The sequence below is a fragment of the Prionailurus viverrinus genome, chromosome E1, assembly GCF_022837055.1.
Source record: "Prionailurus viverrinus isolate Anna chromosome E1, UM_Priviv_1.0, whole genome shotgun sequence".
Taxonomy (NCBI): Eukaryota; Metazoa; Chordata; class Mammalia; order Carnivora; family Felidae; genus Prionailurus; species Prionailurus viverrinus.
In genome coordinates, this window is record NC_062574.1 from 48,021,995 (window position 1) to 48,042,927 (window position 20,933).

Sequence of the window (20,933 nt, forward strand, 5' to 3'; positions counted from 1 at the left end):
CCCTGCAAAGGGGACCCCGCTGCCCCGTCCGTACTTGCGGCTCTGCTGCCGGACCTGCTCCAGTTCAAAGACCGTGTAGGGGCGGATGGAACGGTGCCCGGGCAGGCCTGGGCCCATGGGAATCACAGGGATAATTCTGGGCAGGGACAGAGGGGAGGAGGAGGGTTGGAGAGTGAGAAATCCCATCGTCCACGTTCTACGTGCCTGAGGAGCCTTCCTGTCCAGGGTCTGGCGGAGGGCAGGTCGGAGGGCCGGCAAGCAGTCAGGCATACAGGAATGGACCCATGGGAGGGGAGAGGAGACGAGACGAGGGAGGACAAGACTCGGAGGCAGGTAGGGAACGGGCGAGATACAGCCCCCCTGTGCCCGCCCTCATTATGGCCACCAGCTGGGGTTGGCCAGGGGGGAACACTCACTGTCCGGTCACAGGTGTCTCCAAGGGACGGTCGCACGAGAGGCAGTGGAAATGTGCCAAGAGCTGCCTGTGGGGAGTGGGACACACACAGAGGGTGAGAGCCCTGCCCAGGGGCTCTGGAATGGGAGAGGAGAACGCAGAAGGGCTTGGCCCCTGCAGGCCGGGCAGCTGGAAGCTCGGCTCACCAGGGTGGCAGACCCCAAGCCACCAGAGGCAGATCCAGCCCTGTTCCCTGGGAAACACACTAGCTTCTAGACGTGCCTGCTTCTGGGCGCTCACCCAGCACCCACCTGTCCTAACCCAAAGCCGGCGGGGTTTCAGAGGGTCCCTGAGGACCTGTGTGAACCTCGGGGGCCCTCTGGCGGCCAAGAGCGGAGATCCTGGGATTCGAGCCTGCTGTGGGCTGGGCCCCCCAGGACCAGGCTCAGACCTGGGGACCTTGGGCCCCTCCCTGTCACAGCGACCCAGCGGAGCTCGCCCGCTACCCGGAAGCCTTAGCCTCTCTCCCCTGCCTCTGTCCACTGCGGTCGTCACTAGCCTGAGCCGGAAGAGCTTTTGGAGCTCTCAGATTCAGTCACGCCAACTTTGGGGTGGTCCGGTGGGATTGGCCATCCTCCCAGAGCACACTGCGTGGGAGCTGTTCATCTGGGGACCCCCAGAACCACCCCCCCCCCAGTCCGCAGCGTGTGCCAACCCCGCCCCCACGCGTGGGCCAGGCCTCACTTCCGCATGGCCGCTGCCTCGTCTGCCTGGTAGAGGGGAGGGCGCTCTTTAAGCTGTTGCCGCAAGGCTTTCCACCGATCCTCCAGCAACTGCTTCACGGGGTCCAGCTCCAGGCGGTCCAGCTGCGGGCCGGGGCGGGTCACCGGTGAGCTCCGGGAAGGCGGGGTTCGGGGCGGGGGGCGGCGGGGGGGGGGGGGGCGATCTGCGGCACCTGGAGACGAACTGCCATCTGCCCTCACCTTGCTGTCCATCTCCACCAGCAGCTTGTCCAGCATTTTCTGCCAGTCCCGCTCCTGCCCGCTCATTTTAGACATCAGCTCCTGCATCATGTGGTTCAGCTGCTCCGTGGTGGCGTCAAACTGGACCCGGCTCACTTTGGCCTCCAGGGCACTCTTGTCAGCTTTCTGGCCGTTAAGAGAGGAGGGGGTCCCCCAGATGGGAGAGGGAGCCACGGAGGGGCCGCATTGCCCTGAGGCACCAACCCTGGACGTTGAGCTCCGCCCCCTTCCCCCGCCCCAATAGGCTCCTCCCCTCCCGGCCTTCCAGAGCTTCCAGAGAATGACCAGCGAGATCTCCTGGGACACAGGCGGCTCTTCCAGGCCGGGCCCTTACCACGTCAATCTCCATCTCCAGGTGCTCCCTGTTGGCCTTCTCCTTCTCGAGCTTCTCCAGACCCTGGTACAACACCTGGGAGGCCGAGGGAGCAGAGAATGAGGCGCGGGAAGTGAACGGCCTCGCCCCCCGCCCCCCAGCCGCCCTGCCGGCCCCTCACGTCAATGTCCTTCTGCTTCTGCCGATGGTCCTCGATGAGGCTGCCGGTGGTGATGTTGAGTTTCTCGCAGTCGCCCTGTACCTGCAGGATGGCGCTCTGGATGTGGCCCAGCAGCTCTTCGTCCTGCGGGGAGGTGGCACACAGGTGTTGGGCGCCGCCCCTTAAATCATCGCCCAGCAGGTGACGCTGACTTCAGACCCCTTTCCGGCTCTCCTCCGCAGTTGCCCCCTGCAGTGGGGAGGCTCTCTGCTTTTTTCCAAGTGTCCCCCTAACTGGACGTGAGCTTCAGTCTCCCACCTCCCCACGGACTAGCCTCCAGGGAACTGGCCCCCCTTTGGGGGAGACTAGAACAGGCGATCGAGAGGCTCCGGAGTGGCCCCCGAGAGCTGGGATGTGGCCTACGGTCTCCCCATCTGCCCTGGGCTGGATCTGAACTCCAGAGTCCAAGAGGTAGGACTCAGGGACTTGTGCCTGTCCCTGCCCCCACCAGCAAGCCTGCCCTTCTGTGGGGAATTAAGAACGGTGCTGGAAGGCTGGCATGAAAGGGACTTAATGAACCCTAAAGCTATGCCAGCGTCCCCGAGGCACACGAATACATGGCTCTTCACCTCAGCCAGCTCTGCCGTCCCACCCCTATGGAGCCAGCTCTTCCCCGTGGTCTCCTGTCCCCAGAGCCAGCTCTGTTGCTGCCCCCACTGTGACCCCGTGAAAGGACCTGGGACTGTTGTGGGGTCAATAAAGAGCTCCACAATGGAAAACTGGCCCTTAGGCCCGTTAAAGCTCCACCAGCCACTCCCTGCTCTGTGGGCCTCTGAGCTGTGGCTCCCCCGCTGGGGGCCGTGTGTGGCCACACGAGGGAGGCCAGTGGGAATCACCTGGCTCTGCAGCTTGGCTTTCTTGGAGGGCCGGGTGGCAGCCAGATTGGTGACCATGTCCTGGAGCTGCTCGTAACGCTGCACCAGCATGCTGACCTGATGGCCCAGGTCCAGGCTGCAGGCCGGGCAGGTGGTCTCAGGGTCGATCTGGCTAGGTGCCGAGGCTGTTAGGATCTTGCGAGGAGTCATGCTCATGGACAGCAGCGTGGAGGATGAGGCCAGCATGCTCTCGATGATCGTCCTGAGCTTGTCCAGCTGGGCGCGGGCGAGAAGGCAGGTGCAGGGCGGTGAGTGAGGCACGGCCACCTTCTGTCCGCACTGCCACTGCTGGCGTGTGCTTTCTGCCCCTGGCCTGTGCGATGCAGGTGGTCGCTGCAGCCTCACAGAGAGTGCGGCCGATGGGAGGTGCCCGGTGCCTGTCCTTTGAGTAGTGAATATGGTGCTCAGGGAGTGAAGCATTAATGCTGAATAAAACCCTTGCAGGAGGGAGGTTTCGGGACCTTTCTCCAGCCAGCTCATTGAGTCAAGGCAAGGACATAGCTCTTCTAGGGTGGTGATGTCAGTTAGCCAGTCCACAAACACCGAGAGGAGCCTGACGACACACAGACACGGCTCCAGGCCCTGGTGACGGGAGGGGGGGGGGGGGCTCACACATGCTCTGTCCCCATCCAGCGTGTCGGTAACAATAAATCAGTGGGGTCAGAGCTACTTCTGCCGTGGGGGTCTCTCCCGGTCTGGGCGGGAGCAGGTTCCTTCCACTGGCTCTCCTGCTCTCTTCTGTTCCCCACAGTCCCGGTTTGTCACCACAAAGGACTGGTCTCGGGTCAGCACCCGATTTGGGGGCAGCCAGTCCCACAGGCGTTTGACCTTTTGCCTGGCTCAGAGAGGGGCTGGGCCAACCTAACCCCCTCTTGGAAGTGTGCGACGTTGTCGGGCCTTGGCAGCCACTGTGGGCCGTGTGTGAGAGATAAGAAAGCTGGCTGAGAGTCCCGCGGAAGAGAGATGTGGAGGTATTTGAGAGAAATGGAGAAGGACAGGGACACAGAAGCACAGGTACACACAAAAACAGACACAGAAAGACAGGCAAGCGGGGGCCCCCGGTGAGACTGCTCCCTGGAGGTCCCGCTCTTTCCCAGCCCCCGTAACCCTGTGCCCTTTCAACCGAGCTCCCTTTTGCCTGAGCTCAGTGAGACTCTTGCTCGCGCCCGGAAGAGCCCACACTCTTCTGAAGAGCCCATGATAGCATGTCAAAGGGCCCCTGGGATAAAAAGGCTGGATTAATTCTAGAAGAGAGGATGATGCAGTGGAGTTGGGAAGAACGAGTAGCAGTCGTTTGGGTAAGAAGGGGTGACAGGGACATTCCAGGGAGAGCGGCAGTGTGTTTAGAGAAACGTGGGAAGCCCAGGTGGCTGGAGAATCGGGAGTGTGGAGGCTGAGGCCTTGAAGAGGCTGTGGCAGGAGGCCAGGCCGGCCCAGCAGGGAGCGGCTTCTCTCTGAATATGCCCTCCCACTCCCACCCCTGACAGCCCAGAGGTGGCTAAGCTCAGACATGAGCTTTGGAGTGACGACTCTGGGACACATCTGCTGCTCCTCAGGCCCCGCACTGGACAGCTGGCTTTGGGGTCACGAAATGGAACACGCAGGTGCTCTGGCAAATTTGGAAATGGCCCAGAATGGGGCCTCCAGCACCGAAGGGCTCCTGACATGAGTCCCCTTGGCCCAGTGGCTTTTCCTATCTGATCCTTCCACAAGTGCTCAGAGGGCTGTCCAGACACTCCTCAGTGGGGACCCTCTGGGGTGACCAACGGTAGCATCACTCAAGATTTAAAGGTAGACATTGTCAAGAGCGTGTAAAGGGGGGCACCTGGCTGGCTCAGTAGGTTAAGCGTCCAACTTGGGCTCAGGTCACAATCTCAGGGTTTGTGGGTTCGAGCCCCACATCGGGCTCTGTGCTGACAGCTCAGGGCCTGGAGCCTGCTTTGGATTCTGTGTCTCCCTCTCTCTCTGCCCCTCTCCACTTGTGCTCTGTCTCTCTCTCTTAAAAATAAATAAACATTAACAAAAAATTAAGAGCGTGAAAAGAGAGTGGGAGAAAGTATTTGCAAATCATATGTCACATAAAAGTCTAGTAGCCTCACTGCCCACGGCCAACTCCGAGAAGGGGCCTGGTTCCTGCCCCTGAAGAGTCTGGAATCCTTACCTGGTCCTGCAGGTAGAGAGAGGCTTCGGAGACTGAATGTTCCATGCTGACCTTGCCCCGCTCTTGGCTCTCCCTGAGCTCGGCCAACTCCTTCTCAATGTCGGCCACGGTGACTCTGAGAGACGGGCAGGAGGGTTGGCCTGGCCCCACCGGCCGCCCAAAGGGCCCAGGCCCACCGGGTCCACCAGGGGCAGAGAAAGATGCACACCAGGGCTCTCCCAGCCACCCTGCAGCAGGTTCCGTCTAGGGAGTCCCAGGTGCTGCGTGTCCCGGAGGTGTGTGCCCACCTGCTGGCCTGAGAGGTTTCTAGGGGGTGAGACCTGACATCACAAAGTGAGGGCTCTTGAGGGGCTCTGGCAAGTGTTCTCCTACAGCCTCCGACTGGGGAGAGAGACTAGCCTCTTTTTTCCTTCCTAGCCCTGGTGCTGAGCTGTTTTAAGAACTTAGGAAATTTTCACCAGCAACTCGAACTAGACACGGACACCCTGAAGGGCAGACACAGCCCGGGTCAAAGACAGGGCCCAGTTCAGACTGTGAGTGAACCCAAGGCTCCTTGGCTGGGAATACGTGATGCCAGGACACCGGCTGCCCTTGGCAGGGGCGTTTTACCTGAGGATTCCCAGCTGCGTGCTCAGCTGGTCGTCTTTCATTTCTTTTCCGATTTCCTGTTCCCTTTCGCCCTCCAGGAGCCTCTGTATCTTGTCCAGCTACAAACCCAACAGGAGAGGAAGGTCAGGCGGGCTTGAGTTCTTTGCTTTCTGAACATGCTCCTGCAGCCCGAACAAGCCCCTTTCCCCAGTCCCGGTCCTGGTCCTATCCTCTAACAAGAGCCATCCATCAGGGTGTCCCTTCCGGACATCCATCGATCCATCTATCCGTCCATCCTGGGCATGTGGACAGCTGGCATTAAGAGAGCAGCTGAAGGCCTAGCAGCTCCTTGCCATGACCACTGGCCCCAGACAGTCCCACAAACTTGGCTCCAAGGCTGCTGCAGAGACAGACAGTGGGCTTTGCTAGAAAGGGCCCCATGTGATGCAAGGAGCACAGGCCTCCTGGTTGGCTCGGCTGAATCTTAACAGCTTTGAGCGTCAGGTTTTAGATCCAGGAAATGAACACGGTGATGCTTGAGGTGCGTTTCCTATCTGATGGGTTTGTAAAGATCCAACGAGATGATGTCAGCGAGAGGACTGTGTAATCTATCGAAAGGCAAGCGCAAAGTGGGATTGCTGGCTCTCAAAGGCAAAGTGGGTGGACCCTCCCTTACTTACTTTGGCTCTTTCCTGCCGCACTTCTTTGGTCAAGGCCTTTAAGGTCTTCAGCTGTTCCTGCAGGTCAGGTGGTATAGTCTTTTTGACTATGAAAAATGGAGGCCTTATCGTCAGAAGGGTGGGATCTCCAGCAGGCCCCCCATCCCAGCCCCCCACAGTGAAACTACCCTGGAAAGCAGCAAGATGTACCTGCTTTTCCTGGTGACTGGGTGGAGGCGATGGGAAGAAAGCAGAGAGGGGGTGTTTTCACCCCATAAAAATCCACCTGATGCTTAATATTCTAAAGGGCTTTGGGACTACTGACCCACACTTTCCACCCAGCTCTCAAATCTTAATTATTCTCTGGTCCCACAGCTGTGAACAAAGGTGAAGTTGAATTCTTCCAGGTCCCCCCACCCCCCCACACACCCCTGGGTGCTACCGCCGCCCTTGCCCGCTGTCCTCAGCTGCTGTCCAGAGAGTCTGATGAGGCATCAGAACCACCTTACTCTTCTGCTGAGGCTTCTTCACTTCTACTGGTTTAATTCCAGCTTTTGGACCCCAAAGGCTATGGTAGAACCCAGAATGGCTTTTCAAGAAAGGATGTGCTATTGGCAATGACTCAGGAAGAAACTCAGCTGCCAGGAGAGGAGGCCAGGGGGAGGTTACAACACAGTGGTCCCTCCTCCACATAAGTGGTACCTACCCATGAGTGAAAGCAAGTACTGTAACTTCTCTAAGTCGGTCTGGCCAGCCTTCTCCTCATCCAGCTCCTTCATGTTCTCCTTGAGCTCTACATAAAGGCCAATGAGCTCTCCCATCAGACGAAATGTTTCCACTGCTATAGGGAAGCTGGGAGACAATTTATCCAGGGAATCATGTCTTTCGCTCTGGATATCGACCCTTTCCGATGAGGCTCGGTAGAGATCGTTGAGAAAGACTGTACTCTTGGCAAAGGTGGCTTCTTGGCTTGGGGTAGTCTGGACAGAAATTCCAGCTCGGTCTGAGGTATATGTTTGTTGTGGATCCACACTGACCTGGAGCTGATCTGCCCCAGGAAAGCCTGGGCCCCGAGGGCCAGGATACGTTAGGTCACGGGATTCTGGGATAGAGTATGACTGGTCGTGCTGGTCTGCACCTGGTTTTATTTGGCCGCCCTGGTCTGTGCCCGGATGTATCACACCTGGCTGGTAAGTTTCTGATAAACCCTCTTGGTCAGTACCTGGTGGTGCCAAGCCTTGACCGGAGAGGAGCGGTGACACCCGGCCATGCTGACCTCTGCTAGGAGGCATTACACCATGCTGATATGGATATGGTGATATAAATCTTAGAGACTCCGGGTGGAATGTCGGAAAGCCACGAAGCTCTGTGCTTGATGGTATTGAGCCTTGCTGATCTCTACCGGGTTGCCTCAAGCCACGCTGATCAGTAAGAGGCTGCATGAAACCACGTGGAAGTGCACCAGGCTGGGCCAAACCACGAGGATAGGCACCAGGTGGAACCAAACCTTGTGGATAGGCACCAGGCTCTACTGAACCGGGAAGATATGCACCTGGCTGTAGCAAACCAGGTGGATAGGCACCAGGTTGAAAAACGCCACGTGGACCTGTGCCAGGCTCTACCAAACCACGCTGCCCCACTCCACGTTGCACCAAACCAGGCTGACCTGCACCAGGTTGTACCAAATCAGGCTGACCTGCACCAGGCTGGACCAAACCACCCTGATCAGCACCAGGGTAGACCAAACCACGCTGATCCATTCCAGGTTGCACCAAACGAGGCTGACCTGCACCAGGTTGACCCGCACCAGGCTGGACCAAAGCAGGCTGACCCATTTGAGGTTGTACCAAACCAGGCTGACTTACGCCAGATTGTACCAAACCAGGCTGACGTGCACCAGGTTGGGCCAAACCATACTGACTCATTGCAGGTTGCACCAAACCAGGCTGAGCTGAACCAGGTTGGGCCAAACCACGCTGATCCATTCCAGGTTGGACCAAACCACCCAGATCCATTCCAGGTTGCACCAAGCTAGGCTGACCTGCTCCAGGTTGGACCAAGCCAGGTTGACCTGCTTGACCTGCTCCAGGTTGGACCAAACCAGGTTGAGCTGCTCCAGGTTGGACCAAACCAGGCTGACCTGCTCCAGGTTGGACCAAACCAGGCTGAGCTGCTCCTGGTTGGACCAAACCAGGCTGAGCTGCTCCAGGTTGGACCAAACCAGGCTGAGCTGCTCCAGGTTGGACCAAACCAGGCTGACCTGCTCCAGGTTGGACCAAACCAGGCTGACCTGCTCCAGGTTGCACCAAACCAGGCTGGGCTGCTCCAGGTTGGACCAAAACAGGCTGAGCTGCACCAGGCTGCACCAAACCAGGCTGGGCTGCACCAGGTTGGACCAAACCATGCTGAACTGCACCAGGTTGGACCAAACCACGCTGAGCTGCACGAGGCTGCACCAAACCAACCTGAGCCGCTCCAGGTCGGACCAAACCACGCTGACCTGCTCCAGGTCGGACCAAACCACGCTGACCTGCTCCAGGTTGGACCAAACCAGGCTGAGCTACACCAGGTTGCACCAAACCAAGCTGAGCTGCACCAGGCTGCACCAAACCAGGCTGACCTGCTCCAGGTTGGACCAAACCAGGCTGAGCTGCTCCAGGTTGGACCAAACCAGGCTGAGCTGAACCAGGTTGTGCCAAACCACGCTGACCCATTCCGGGTTGGACCAAACCACCCAGATCCATTCCGGGTTGTACCAAACCACGCTGACCTGCTCCAGGTTGGACCAAACCAGGCTGAGCTGCTCCAGGTTGCACCAAACCAGGCTGAGCTGCTCCTGGTTGGACCAAACCAGGCTGGGCTGCTCCAGGTTGGACCAAACCAGGCTGAGCTGCTCCTGGTTGGACCAAACCAGGCTGAGCTGCTCCAGGTTGGACCAAACCAGGCTGAGCTGCTCCTGGTTGGACCAAACCAGGCTGAGCTGCTCCTGGTTGGACCAAACCAGGCTGAGCTGCTCCTGGTTGGACCAAAACAGGCTGAGCTGCACCAGGCTGCACCAAACCAGGCTGGGCTGCACCAGGTTGGACCAAACCAGGCTGAGCTGCTCCTGGTTGGACCAAACCAGGCTGGGCTGCTCCAGGTTGGACCAAAACAGGCTGAGCTGCACCAGGCTGCACCAAACCAGGCTGGGCTGCACCAGGTTGGACCAAACCAGGCTGAGCTGCTCCAGGTTGGACCAAACCAGGCTGAGCTGAACCAGGTTGCACCAAACCAGGCTGAACTGTGCCAGGTTGCACTAAACCACGCTGATCCATTCCAAGTTGGACCAAACCACGTTGATCCATTCCAGGCTGCCCCAAATCGTACTGATCCATTCCAGGTTGGACTGAATCTTGCTGACCCAATCCAGGTTGCATCAAACCAGGCTGATCTGCACCAAGCTGTACTAAACCAGATGGATATACATCAGGGTATACCAACTCAAGAGGATAGGCACCAGGCTGGACCCAGCCAGTGGCATATGCACCAGGTTGAACCCAATCAGGTAGATAAGCACCAGGCTGAACCAAACCCCTTTCATCTACAACAGGCTGCACCAAACCGCGCTGATCCATTCCAGGTTGGACCAAACCAGGCTGACCCGCACCAGGCTGGACTAAAGCATTCTGATCTGTGCCAGTTGGTCCCAAACCATGCTGAGCGATGAGATGTGGAACCAATCCCTGCTGATCCATGCCAGGCAGTGCCAGTCCTTGCTGATCCATGCCGGATGTTAAAAATCCATGCTGATCCATGTGAAGAGGTACCAATCCACGCTGAGCCACATCAGGCTGTTGGTCTGTGCCAGGAAATATCATGCCGTGCTGATATGTGCTAAATGGAACCATACCAGGCTGATCTGTGCTAGGTAACTGCAAGCCTTGCTGATCTCTGCCAGGTACCAGTGGTGGCATCATACCACGCGGATCCATGCCAGGTAGCACCGATCCCTGCTCATCCATTCCAGGTGGCATCATACCAAGCTGACCCATGCTGAGGGGTACCACACTGTGTGGGTAAGTGCTATGATCGAGCGATGCAAGCTGATCCATGCCAAGCGGTGCTATTCCATGTTGGTCTGGCCTTGGATAGATTTGACCGTAGCTAACGTGTACCCCCCCATGCTGATCTGGGTACACACGAGGATGCTGATCTCTGATCGCGGTGGCTGAGGGAAAGTCCTGTTGAACTAGACCAGGGTGTGCCTCTCGTTCATCTTTTCTTAGATATGCTGAGGTGTGAGGCTGCAGCTCTCTAGTCCTGTGACGATCTGACTCTAGTCTGAATTGGGACACAGATGGGTGATGGGACTTTGCCACGCCAGCCTCGTCACGGGCCCTTGGGTGCTGTTCTCTACCAGGGGATGCAGTAGTGGGGGTGCTTTTCTTTCGTTCCCTGCCAACTCCTTCAGAGGGGTATCCCGTGGCACTGATTCCTGATAAGGTCCGATCGGAACCATGACCATTTGCAGAATCCACAGTTGGGTCAGCACTTGAGTGCTTGGTGGAGGCTCCATCATCTGATGTTAAGGAAGTATGCTTTTTGCGTTTAAGGAGTCCCGTTGTTGTCTCTGAGCCCTGGTTGAAGTGGAAGAAAGAGGTCAGTAAGTGTAAGTAGAAAGTCCTCACTATAAGACACGAAGGAAAGAAAATCTGGGACATCCGACAAGGATGACTTAGGGCCTTTGGAGAAACCTCTGGTCCCCAAGACTAAGCTGGACACAAAGACTTTGACGTTCTTGAAGGACAGGTCTCCAGAGCTTTGAGAATCTGCACATTTGCAAGTGGCCTCATAAGATGTTATTTTTTCAGTTTCTTCATTTGAGAGAGTGTGCGTGTGTGCGCGCGCGTGAGCATGAGTGGGGGAGGGGCAGAGGGAGAGGGAGAGAGACAATCCCCGGCAGGCTCTCCACTGTCAGTGTGGAGCCTGACATGGGGCTTGGACTCACAGAACTGTGAGATCATGACCCGAGCTGAAACCAAGAGTCAGATGCTTCTCCGACTGAGCCCCCCCCCCCCCCCCCCCCCGCCAGTGCCCTGCCACCATAATATGTTAATTCCCTTCATAAAGGACAGCGGGAACACTACACAATACAAGTGATCCACTCCAACTATTGCTGGGTCTACAAATAAAGGACATGAGTAATTTTATTAAGTTTAAAATCTAAAGTCTACCCCATCAGTGGCCCATTGCTGATGCTAAAAGTATACACGGCAGGGCGGGTAAACCATGTCTCCAAAATGTGAATGCACCAACTCTTGTACCCGGAAATTCCATAGGTAAGATTTTCTCTGCGGACTCTTACAAAGGGCTGCCGGGATATATATACAGAGTCTGCAGCATTGTTTATGAAAACAGATTATCAGTGGGGGGCTGATCTAGTTAGGGGACACACTCATACAGGAGAATACTAAGAATCCGTTAGAAGAAAATAGGGACCATTTCCATTTCCAGCCCAAATGAAGCGACAGGAACTGGATTTACCCTCCCGTCTGTAATAACCAAAAATCAAAAACCAAAAGCAACAACAATGAAATAGACACGCTGGATACCGGCTAGTGAAGGCTGCCAACCCCGGAAACATGGGCAGGCCAACTACGTGAGCTCTACTGCCTTAAGAGAGTTTCCAGGCTACAGTGCCAGGAGAGGGACTCCCCGAGTTGAGGAGAGAGAGTTGAGCCTTCAGGGAAACTGAGGCCACAAGGGCTCACAGGACAGAGTATCAGAAAGAAGGGACATGCACCTAGAGAGGACTCCGGAGCTCTGCAGAGGGCCCCCTTTGGGTATCCAGCACAGAAATGATCAGCATGACTATGTGAGGAAGCTACCCAAGGTTGGGAAGGGAGCCATCTGCAAGGCTGGAGGGAACCGTGCCCAGACTCTCCTGGGGTTGGGAACGGTGCCGGTTTCTATCAGCCAGTTTGGAAAAAACTCCTAATTCGGGGGAGAGTGCTCAGAAAGGTGTTGCCTCAGAAGTGGAGAATAAGTGGCTGTATGCCAAACACTGCTACGAACCCCCTAAGAAAAGAACCCCAAGACATATACAGAAAAAGAAACAAGGGAATGAAAACAGCGCACGAGAATACATTTATGTAACACCAAAGAGATGCAATTGAGGAATGGTGGAATGGAAAAGACCTAAGATATATGGAAAACACATAGCAAATGGAAGACATAAATCTATTTTATCAGTAATTAAACACCCCATCCAGGAGGCGCCTGGATGGTTGGTTAGGTGTCTGACTCTTGATTTTTGGCTCAGGTCATGATCTCACAGTTCATAAGATTGGGCCCTGCGTTGGACTCCATGCTGATGGTGCAGAGCCTGCTTGGGATTCTCTCTCTCTCTCTCTCTCTCTCTCTCTCTCTCTCTCTCTCAAAAATAAACATAAAAAGAAAAAAAAACTGATCACCATGTGCAGCTTTTTCTTTCTGCCTTTGGAGGCACATGAGACCTTGTCCACAGACTAGGCAGCCATGGTCAGGGAGGACACAGCAGCAAGCACCAGCATGTGTGTCCTGGGCAGGGGTGGTGCTGGCCCAGTACGTGTTCACCTTAAAGAGGAATGTGAGGCAGAGGTCCAAGATCACTGAGATGCCTGTATCCAAGCCCTGCATCCCTGGATGTTGCATATTGTCTATGCTGTTGTTCTAGGACAAGTTTAAGGACAGAACTCGGAGTGCCTTTAAGGACAACTAACCAAGAAATAACTAATAAAAAAATCTGCTGTGTATGTGAAAATGAGGTCAGAATTCCAAAAAAGTTCAGGTCATATCAGGAGCCTTATAAGAGAAGAAATGATCTGTGGTCTTATCAAAGAAGGACCCTGCCTTCAGGTAATAATAGACTCCGATAGGACTCTAAGTGGGTTTTCCTAGTTCCTAATAAGGGAAAAGATGCTCACCAAGTCATAATATCATTGACAATTATCAGCTGGTGACAAACGGAGGTCCAGAAAAGTTACTTCAACAAAAAGGAAAAGATTATGCTACAAAAATTGATCCTGTTCCTACCATAGAAGAGAAGTACCCCTAATATGGTTGAATGGAACCCTAAATCACAGGGTTTCCTTATTGAACAAGCTCTACCAAGAGCTAAACTGAAAGAAAGAGAAATTGTGGCAGAATCTGATGTATGTTCAAGGAAGGATACAAGAATTTGATAGTCTTTGATAAGCTCCAACGACACAGTCTCCCTGTGTTCAAATTTCAGCTGGGTGCTGATGATGTACTGCAGGAAGTTACCCATCAGGCTGGCGTTTATCACCCAAATGTCAGAATCATGACCGACTTCATGGATTTTGATGAAAACGGGGTGTTCGAAGGACTTAAAGGAGAACCAATTCATGAATTTAACAAACATGGTGCCTTGAACAACACAGAACATTTTGATCAACTACAAGACAGTAACAACATAATTCTGGGAGACTCCCAAGGAGGCTTGAGGATGGCAGATGGTAAACAGCCAATGCTGAACACATTCTGGAAACTGGATTTCAAAATGACAGGGTGGGTGAACTCTTAGAAAAGTACGTGCACTCTTATGATATTCCTTTAGTAAAAGATGAATCATTGCACATAGCCAACACTGTCTTACAGAAGATTCTATAAACAAGCATTCTTCAAGAAGACCTCTTTCCTCTGGAGGCAACTGATACAAGAACTGCTTGTCCATTCATCTTGCTACAAAACTCTCATTTACAATATATTCTTGCCCTTGAAGGTTTCCTTTGCACTACTCAAGTATCTTCAGACACACTGAATCTATCGACTGGAAGTTCCTTTCTCTTCACCTCGCTCAATACACTCCTCACCATATTTTTTGTCAGATTAAAGAAACAAATAAACCTCAAAGCAAACTTTGAAAAGTAACGCCCAACTTATCCAAAAATTAATTTTGTAGTTCATGTTATCACAAAGTTTTTGAAGACTTTCTTTTTTACACTGGCCAGGTTGGTAGAAGTTAAAACAGAAGTTTTATGAAATGGTGAAATAATGTGCATGATTCTAAGTATTGTTCTTTTTATAATTTGGGTGAATTATGCTGATGCTACATATCATCCTGAAATTGTGTTATGTGTGATTATTTTGTTTTAGGAACATATTTATCAGAAATGATTGGCACTTGGTGTTGAAAAACTCTGGGTGCCCACATGTCACTGATCTTCACAAAATGTTCTATAGCGGAGGTGCCTGGGTGGCTCAGTCAGTTAAGCGTCTGACTTTGGATTTTGGCTCAGGTCATGATCTCAGGGTTGTGAGATTCAGCCCCTTGTGGGGCTCTGCACTGGGTGTGGAGCCTGCTTAAGATTCTCTCTCTCCCTCTACCCCTCCCCCCTCACTTGCACTCTGTCTAAAAAAATAAATAAAATTAAAAAACCCAAAATGTTCTATAATGAAGCACTGATAATACACATGAAATGAAAAGCAAAAACAAAAAACCAAAACTGATTCATGATCCAATTATATGCTGTCTGTAAGAGACATATATTAGAGTCAAAGAAACAAACAAGTAGAAAGTAAGATAGAAAACAATAAACCATGCAAATACTAATCAAAAGAGAACTGGAGGGATGCCTGGCTGGCTCAGTCAGTGAAGCATGCAACTCTTAATCTTAGGGTTGTGAGTTTGAGCCCCATACTGGGTGTAGAAATTACTCCCCCCACCCCCAAAAGAAAAGAACAGAAGAGAGCTGGAGTGACTGTACTAATATCAGACAACATTGTTAATAGAGACAAAGAAAGACATTTTATACTGACACAAGAGTCAATTCATTAGGAAGACATAATAATTTTTAAAAAATATATGAACTGAGCAACAGAGCTCTAACATACATAAAAAACCGGACAGGATTAAAGGGAGAAATAAACAATTCAACAATAATAGTTGCAGACTTCAATACCCCACTTTCTTTTTTTTTTTTAATTGTTTAATGTTGATTTTTGAGAGAGAGAAAGAGTGCCAAGTGGAGGAGGGACAGAGAAAGAGGGAGACACAGAATCTGAAGCAGGCTCCAGGCTCTGAGCTGTCAGCACAGAGCCAGACATGGGGCTCAAACTTATGAACCATGAGATATGCTGGGTGGGACACTTAACCGTTGACTGAGCCACCCAGGCGCCCTGATACCCCACTTTCAATAGGGATAGAACCAATAGGTAGAAGATCAACCAGGAAACAGAAGACTTGAACAGCACCATAGACCAACTGGACCAGCAAATATCTGTACAACACTTCACATAACAAGATCTGAATAAACATTTTCCACAATAGACCACATGTTAGGCCACTAGAATGCAAACAAAACACAAAACACAGGAAAAAATAAAGATGTTTTCAGTCGTATAAATACAAGCTGAAATCCATCAGCAGCAGACTCACACTATAAGAAATGTTAAATGGAACCCATCAGGCAGACAGAAAACGATACCAGATGGAAACCTGGATCTACACAAAGGGACAAAAGCACTGGAAATGGAAACTACATGGATGAATCTATAAGACGGTTTTCTTATGACTCAAATCTCTTTGAAAGATAATTGACTGAACAAAATAAGAACAATGTATTGCAGGGTTTATAACACATGTGGAAGTAAAATGCAAGACAACAATAGCACAAAGCATGAGCTGGCAAACAATGGCCACGGGCCAAATCCAGCCCATCATCTGTTTTGTTAATGATAGTTTATTGGGACACAGGCACACTGATTCATTTATGTATTGTTTATGGTTATTTTCACATAATAACAAGAGTTGAGCAATTGTGACAAAGACTATATGACCCACAAAACCTAAAATATTTACTTGCCTCCTCTAGAAAAGGTTTGCTGACCCCAGAAATAAAAGCCCCTGGAAATATGCCATTGTAAAGTCCTTATACTATGTGAAAGTGGACTGTGATTAAGCTAAAGAGGTATAAATCTATAAACCCTAAAGCAACCACTAAAATAACAAAGACTTGGAGTGCCTGGGTGGCTTAGTCAGTTGAGTGTCTGACTTAGGCTCAGGTCATGATCTCACAGTTCGTGAGCTGCTGTCAGCGCAGAGCCTGCCTGGGATCCTCTGTCCCTCTCTGTCTCTCTGCCCCTCCCCCCACATGCTCTCAAAAAAATAAGTAAAACATTAAAAAAATAACGTAAAATAACAAAGACTTATAGCTAATAAGCCAATAAAAGAGGTTACAAACAAAAACATTCAAATAATACAAAAGAAGAAGACAAAGAGGGAAAAAGGAACAAAAAGCAGATGGAACGATAGAACACTAATAGCAGGATGATAACTGAACCCTAATTATATCAATAATCACACTAAATGTAAATGATCTAAACAGCCGGATTAAAAAGCAGAGATTGTCGGATTGGTTAAAAAACCAAGACCAACTCCATGTCACTCGTAAGAAAAAAACTTCATACAGAGAGACACAAATAGGTTAAAAAAAAAAGAATGGGAGAAAGTACACCACACTCACACATGTATAAGAAAAAAAAAAAAAGCTGGAATCACAGTATTAATATCAGACGAGGTAGATTTCAGAAACAAAAATATTACTAGGGATAAAAAGGTGATTTCTTCATATAAGGAGATCAATTCATGAAGAGAGCATAACAATCCTAAATATTTGTGCACCTAATAACAGAGCTTCAAAATATGTGACACAAAACCTGACAGAACTACTACAAGGAGATATGGATAAACCCACAATTATAGTCAGATATTTCACTACCCTTCCCGCAGTAATTGACAAGTAGGCAGAAAGTCAACCAGGACACTGTCTTCATTTTCTGGAGCTGTTACAACAAACAGACTGGGTGCCTTGAACAACAGAAATTTGTTGTCTCACAGCTCTGGAGGCGAGGAGGTTGAGATCCAGGTGTGGCAGGGGTGGTGCCTTCTGAAGCTGTGAGGGAGAATCTGTTCCATGCTTTCTTCTAGCCTCTGGTGGCCTCAGGCATTCATTGATGGCTATCTTCTCCCAACCATCTCCGGACAATCATCTCTCTATATGTGTCTCTTTCTGTCCAAGTTTCCCCCTTTTATACAGACTCACTTATATTGGATTATGGCCCACCTTAATGACCTCATCTTAACTTGATCTTCTGCAAAGACTCCATTTCCAAATAAGGTCACATTTACATTGCAGGGTTAGGACTTCAATACCTTTTGGAGGGGTGGGGGTGGGGGACACAAAGTTTAACCCACCAGATACAGTAAACTTGAACAAAACTATAACCCATGTGACTTGACTGACATTTATAGGATACTTGCCCCAAGGATAGCAGAAGACACATTATTCTCAAGTGCACACAAGCATTTACCAAGAGAGACCATGCTCTGGGCCATAAAATATACATCTAACAATCGAAAAGGATCCAGGTTGTACACATTATATTTTTTGACCACAATGGAATTAGAAATCAGTGACAGAAAGATCCCTGGAAAATCCCCAAATATTTAGAAACAAAATAAGACTGCTAAATAGATCACAGATGAAAGAAGAAATCAAAAGGGATATAGAAAGTATCTTGAACTGTATACTAGAATTTGTGGGCTGCTGCTAGAGCAATACTTAGGGACGTATTTATATAGCACTAAATGCCAATACTGAAATAGAAAAAAGTCTCAGCTTGCACTTCAAGGAACTAGCAAAAGAGCAGATTAAACCCAGAACAAGCAGAAGAAAGGAAATGTTAAAGGTCTGAGCAGAAAGCAAAAAACAACAAAGAAAATCAATAAAATGAAAACACAAGCTATTTGGGTAAAGCAACATGATTGATAAACCTCTAGACACACTGATGAGGAATAAGAGAAGACATCAATTACCAACATCAGGAATGTCATCAAGGAAATGCAAATTAAAACAATACCACTACACAACTATGAGTATGGCCGAAATCTGGAACACTGACAACAGCAAATGCTGGCAAGGATACGGAGCAACAGAACTTTCCGTTCGTTGTTGGTAGGAATGCAAAATGGCACAGCCACTGTGGAAGACAGTTGGCGGTTTCTTACAAAACTGAACATATTCTTTCTATATCCCAGCAATCACGGTGCTTGGTATTTACCCAAAGGAGTTGAAAACTTATGTCCACACAAAAACCTGCACACAGATGCTTACAGCAATCTTGTTTATAATTGCCAAAACTTGGAAGCAACCAAGATGCCCTTCAAGTAGGTGAATGGATAAACAAATTGTGGTCTAGCCAGATAATGGAATATTATACAGCGCTAAAAAGAAACGAGCTATATCAAGTCATGAAAAGACATGGAGGAAACTTGGGGCGCTTGGGTGGCTCAGTGGATTGAGTGTCCGACTCTTGATTTCGGCTCAGGTCATGATCCCAGGGTTGTGGGATTGAGCCCTGCATTGGGCTCCATGGTGAGTGTGGAACCTGCTTAAGATTCTGTCTGCCTCCCTCTGCCCCTCCCCTGCTCATGCTCTGTCTCTCTCTCTCTCTCTCTCTCTCAAAAACAAGTAAACATTAAAAACAACAACAACAACAACAAAAACTATGGACTTTGAGTGACATTATGAGTCCATGTAGGTTCACCAGTTGTAACAAATGTACGCTCTGTTGGGGGATGTTAGTGGGGGAGGCTATGCAGGTAGGTGTGGGCAGAAGGCAGATGGGAAATCTTTATACCTTCTCAATTTCTTTTCTTTCTTTCTTTCTTTCTTTCTTTCTTTCTTTCTTTCTTTCTTTCCTTCCTTCCTTCCTTCCTTCCTTCCTTCCTTCCTTCCTTCCTTCCTTAAGCAGGCTCCACACCTAATGTGAGGTTTGAATTCACAATCCCGTGATGAAGAGTCACATGTTCCACTGGTGGAGTCAGCCAGGAGCCCTTATGCCTTCCACTCAATTTTGCCGTGAACCTAAAACTCTACAAAGACAAAGTCTAGGGGTGCCTGGGTGGCTCAGTCGGTTAAGCATCCGACTTCAGCTCAGATCATGATCTCCTAGTCCGTGAGTTCGAGCCCTGTGTCAGACTCTGTGCTGAGAGCTCAGAGCCTGGAGCCTGCTTCAGATCCTGTGTCTCCCTCTCTCTCTGCCCCTCCCCTGTTCATGCTCTCTGTCTCAAAAATAAATAAAAACATTAAAAATTAAAAAAAAAAATAAAAAGATAAAGTCTATGTTTTTAAGTCAATTTTTAAACGTGGGGGAAAAACATGCCGTTCCATAAGTCCCACTACCCTCTTTCAGGCACATCTAATCCTGACCAGAGGCTGTGTGGTGGTCCCCATGACTATCATTTTTTAGTCAGGATCCAAGTTCCCGTGATTATAATCTTTATTTTTTTCTCCTTGATTTTTTCTTTTAAGCAATCTCTACACCCATTGTGGGGCTCGAACTCACAACCCCAAGATCTAAGAACGGCATGCTCTACGGACCGAGCCAGCCAGGGGCCTCCACCACTGCCCCCTCCCCCCAACCCTCAGTGATAATCTTAAATGTCCTTCACAACTTGCTCCACATCGGTTGAGCAGCATCCGTAAAGCTGCAAAAACGCACAGCTCTCGGTAGGGGACCCTGGCCAGGGTGAGGCTGGCACCACCCAGTGTTAGTGTGTCCTCCTTGGGCCCTGGGAGACCTTCAAATCTTTGCGAAACAATTTCCTACTATTCGAATCACCTACAAGATCCCAGGAAGCACGAAAGATTTACAACGTGGTAGGGCCTCACCTTGGCAGAGCGCAATACTTCCCTCTGAGGTCAGGAGCCTCACTGGTGACACTTGATGGCCCACCTGCAGTCCTAGCTCGGGAACTACTCGGTGAGGCCCCAAACCATTTAACAAAAACACCGGTTCAACGACCTGGACTCGTTTTCTCCTGCCGTCTCACAAATTGCCACAGACATAGACACCGAAAACGACACGAGTTTAGAGTTGGTTATCTCACTGTTTCCATGGGTCATGAGTCTGGACATGTTTTATCTGTGTTCTCCATCAGGGCCCTCAGCCTGCAATCTAGGCCAAGCTGCGGCCTTATCTCAGGCTCAGCATTGTTGCCAGAACTCAGCTCCTCGTGCCCAGCTGTAGCTCTTAGCTCCTAGAGGCCACTCTCGATCCCAGCCACTCGGCCCCCTCCACAGGGGCCAGACTCGGGTTTCACTTGCTTGAGAAGGGTTCACCTGATTAGGTCAGGGCCACCCAATCCCTCCTGAGATTAACTCAAAGTCAGTGTTATTAGCAGCCTAATTATGGGAGAGGTACCAAATCATATCCACAGGTTCTGCCCACACCCGAGGGGATTATACAGGTGTGCGCAGCAGAGGGCAGGAGTCTTGGCAACCATTTTAGGGTTCTGCCTGTCACCTAGAGAGGCCGACTGGAGTTAAAATCAATCACTGCAAACAACAACAAACAAAAGAGGAAGGGAGGGAGGGAGGGAGGGAAGGAAGGAAGGAAGGAAGGAAGGAAGGAAGGAAGGAAGGAAGGAAGGAAGGAAAGGAAAGGAAAGGAAGGGAGGGGAAAGAAAACTGACTGCATGCAAAGATTTTGAAGGCAAATCTTAAAAGACACCCAATGTATTAATGTATTGCTCGTGTCAGAAAACCATTCCAGAACCAATTGCTGTGGACTTTGTGTCCGTCCAGGTTGCTGCCTGACATTCGGAAACAATATCGGAAAAGTTCAGCTAAACCTACAAGACTTAGACAATCATTCA

The 20,933-nt window shown here is 50.7% G+C and overlaps 1 protein-coding gene and 1 pseudogene across 1 annotated transcript in view; one reads left to right on the forward strand and one right to left on the reverse strand.

Moving 5' to 3' along the window:
* QRICH2 (glutamine rich 2) overlaps nucleotides 1-20,933 on the reverse strand; it is a 32,715-nt gene that overhangs the window by 4,516 nt on the left and 7,266 nt on the right. The window contains exons 5-15 of the mRNA XM_047831803.1: nucleotides 6,939-10,848; nucleotides 6,254-6,339; nucleotides 5,595-5,692; nucleotides 4,986-5,100; nucleotides 2,786-3,040; nucleotides 1,911-2,033; nucleotides 1,751-1,825; nucleotides 1,378-1,542; nucleotides 1,139-1,260; nucleotides 417-482; nucleotides 35-136 (exon numbers count right to left, since the gene is read on the reverse strand). Of these exons, the coding sequence (XP_047687759.1) occupies nucleotides 35-136; nucleotides 417-482; nucleotides 1,139-1,260; nucleotides 1,378-1,542; nucleotides 1,751-1,825; nucleotides 1,911-2,033; nucleotides 2,786-3,040; nucleotides 4,986-5,100; nucleotides 5,595-5,692; nucleotides 6,254-6,339; nucleotides 6,939-10,848 (5,117 nt within the window). The remainder of the gene's footprint in view (nucleotides 1-34; nucleotides 137-416; nucleotides 483-1,138; nucleotides 1,261-1,377; nucleotides 1,543-1,750; nucleotides 1,826-1,910; nucleotides 2,034-2,785; nucleotides 3,041-4,985; nucleotides 5,101-5,594; nucleotides 5,693-6,253; nucleotides 6,340-6,938; nucleotides 10,849-20,933) is intronic.
* On the forward strand, nucleotides 12,995-13,882 carry LOC125151201 (cytosolic 5'-nucleotidase 3A-like; annotated as a pseudogene).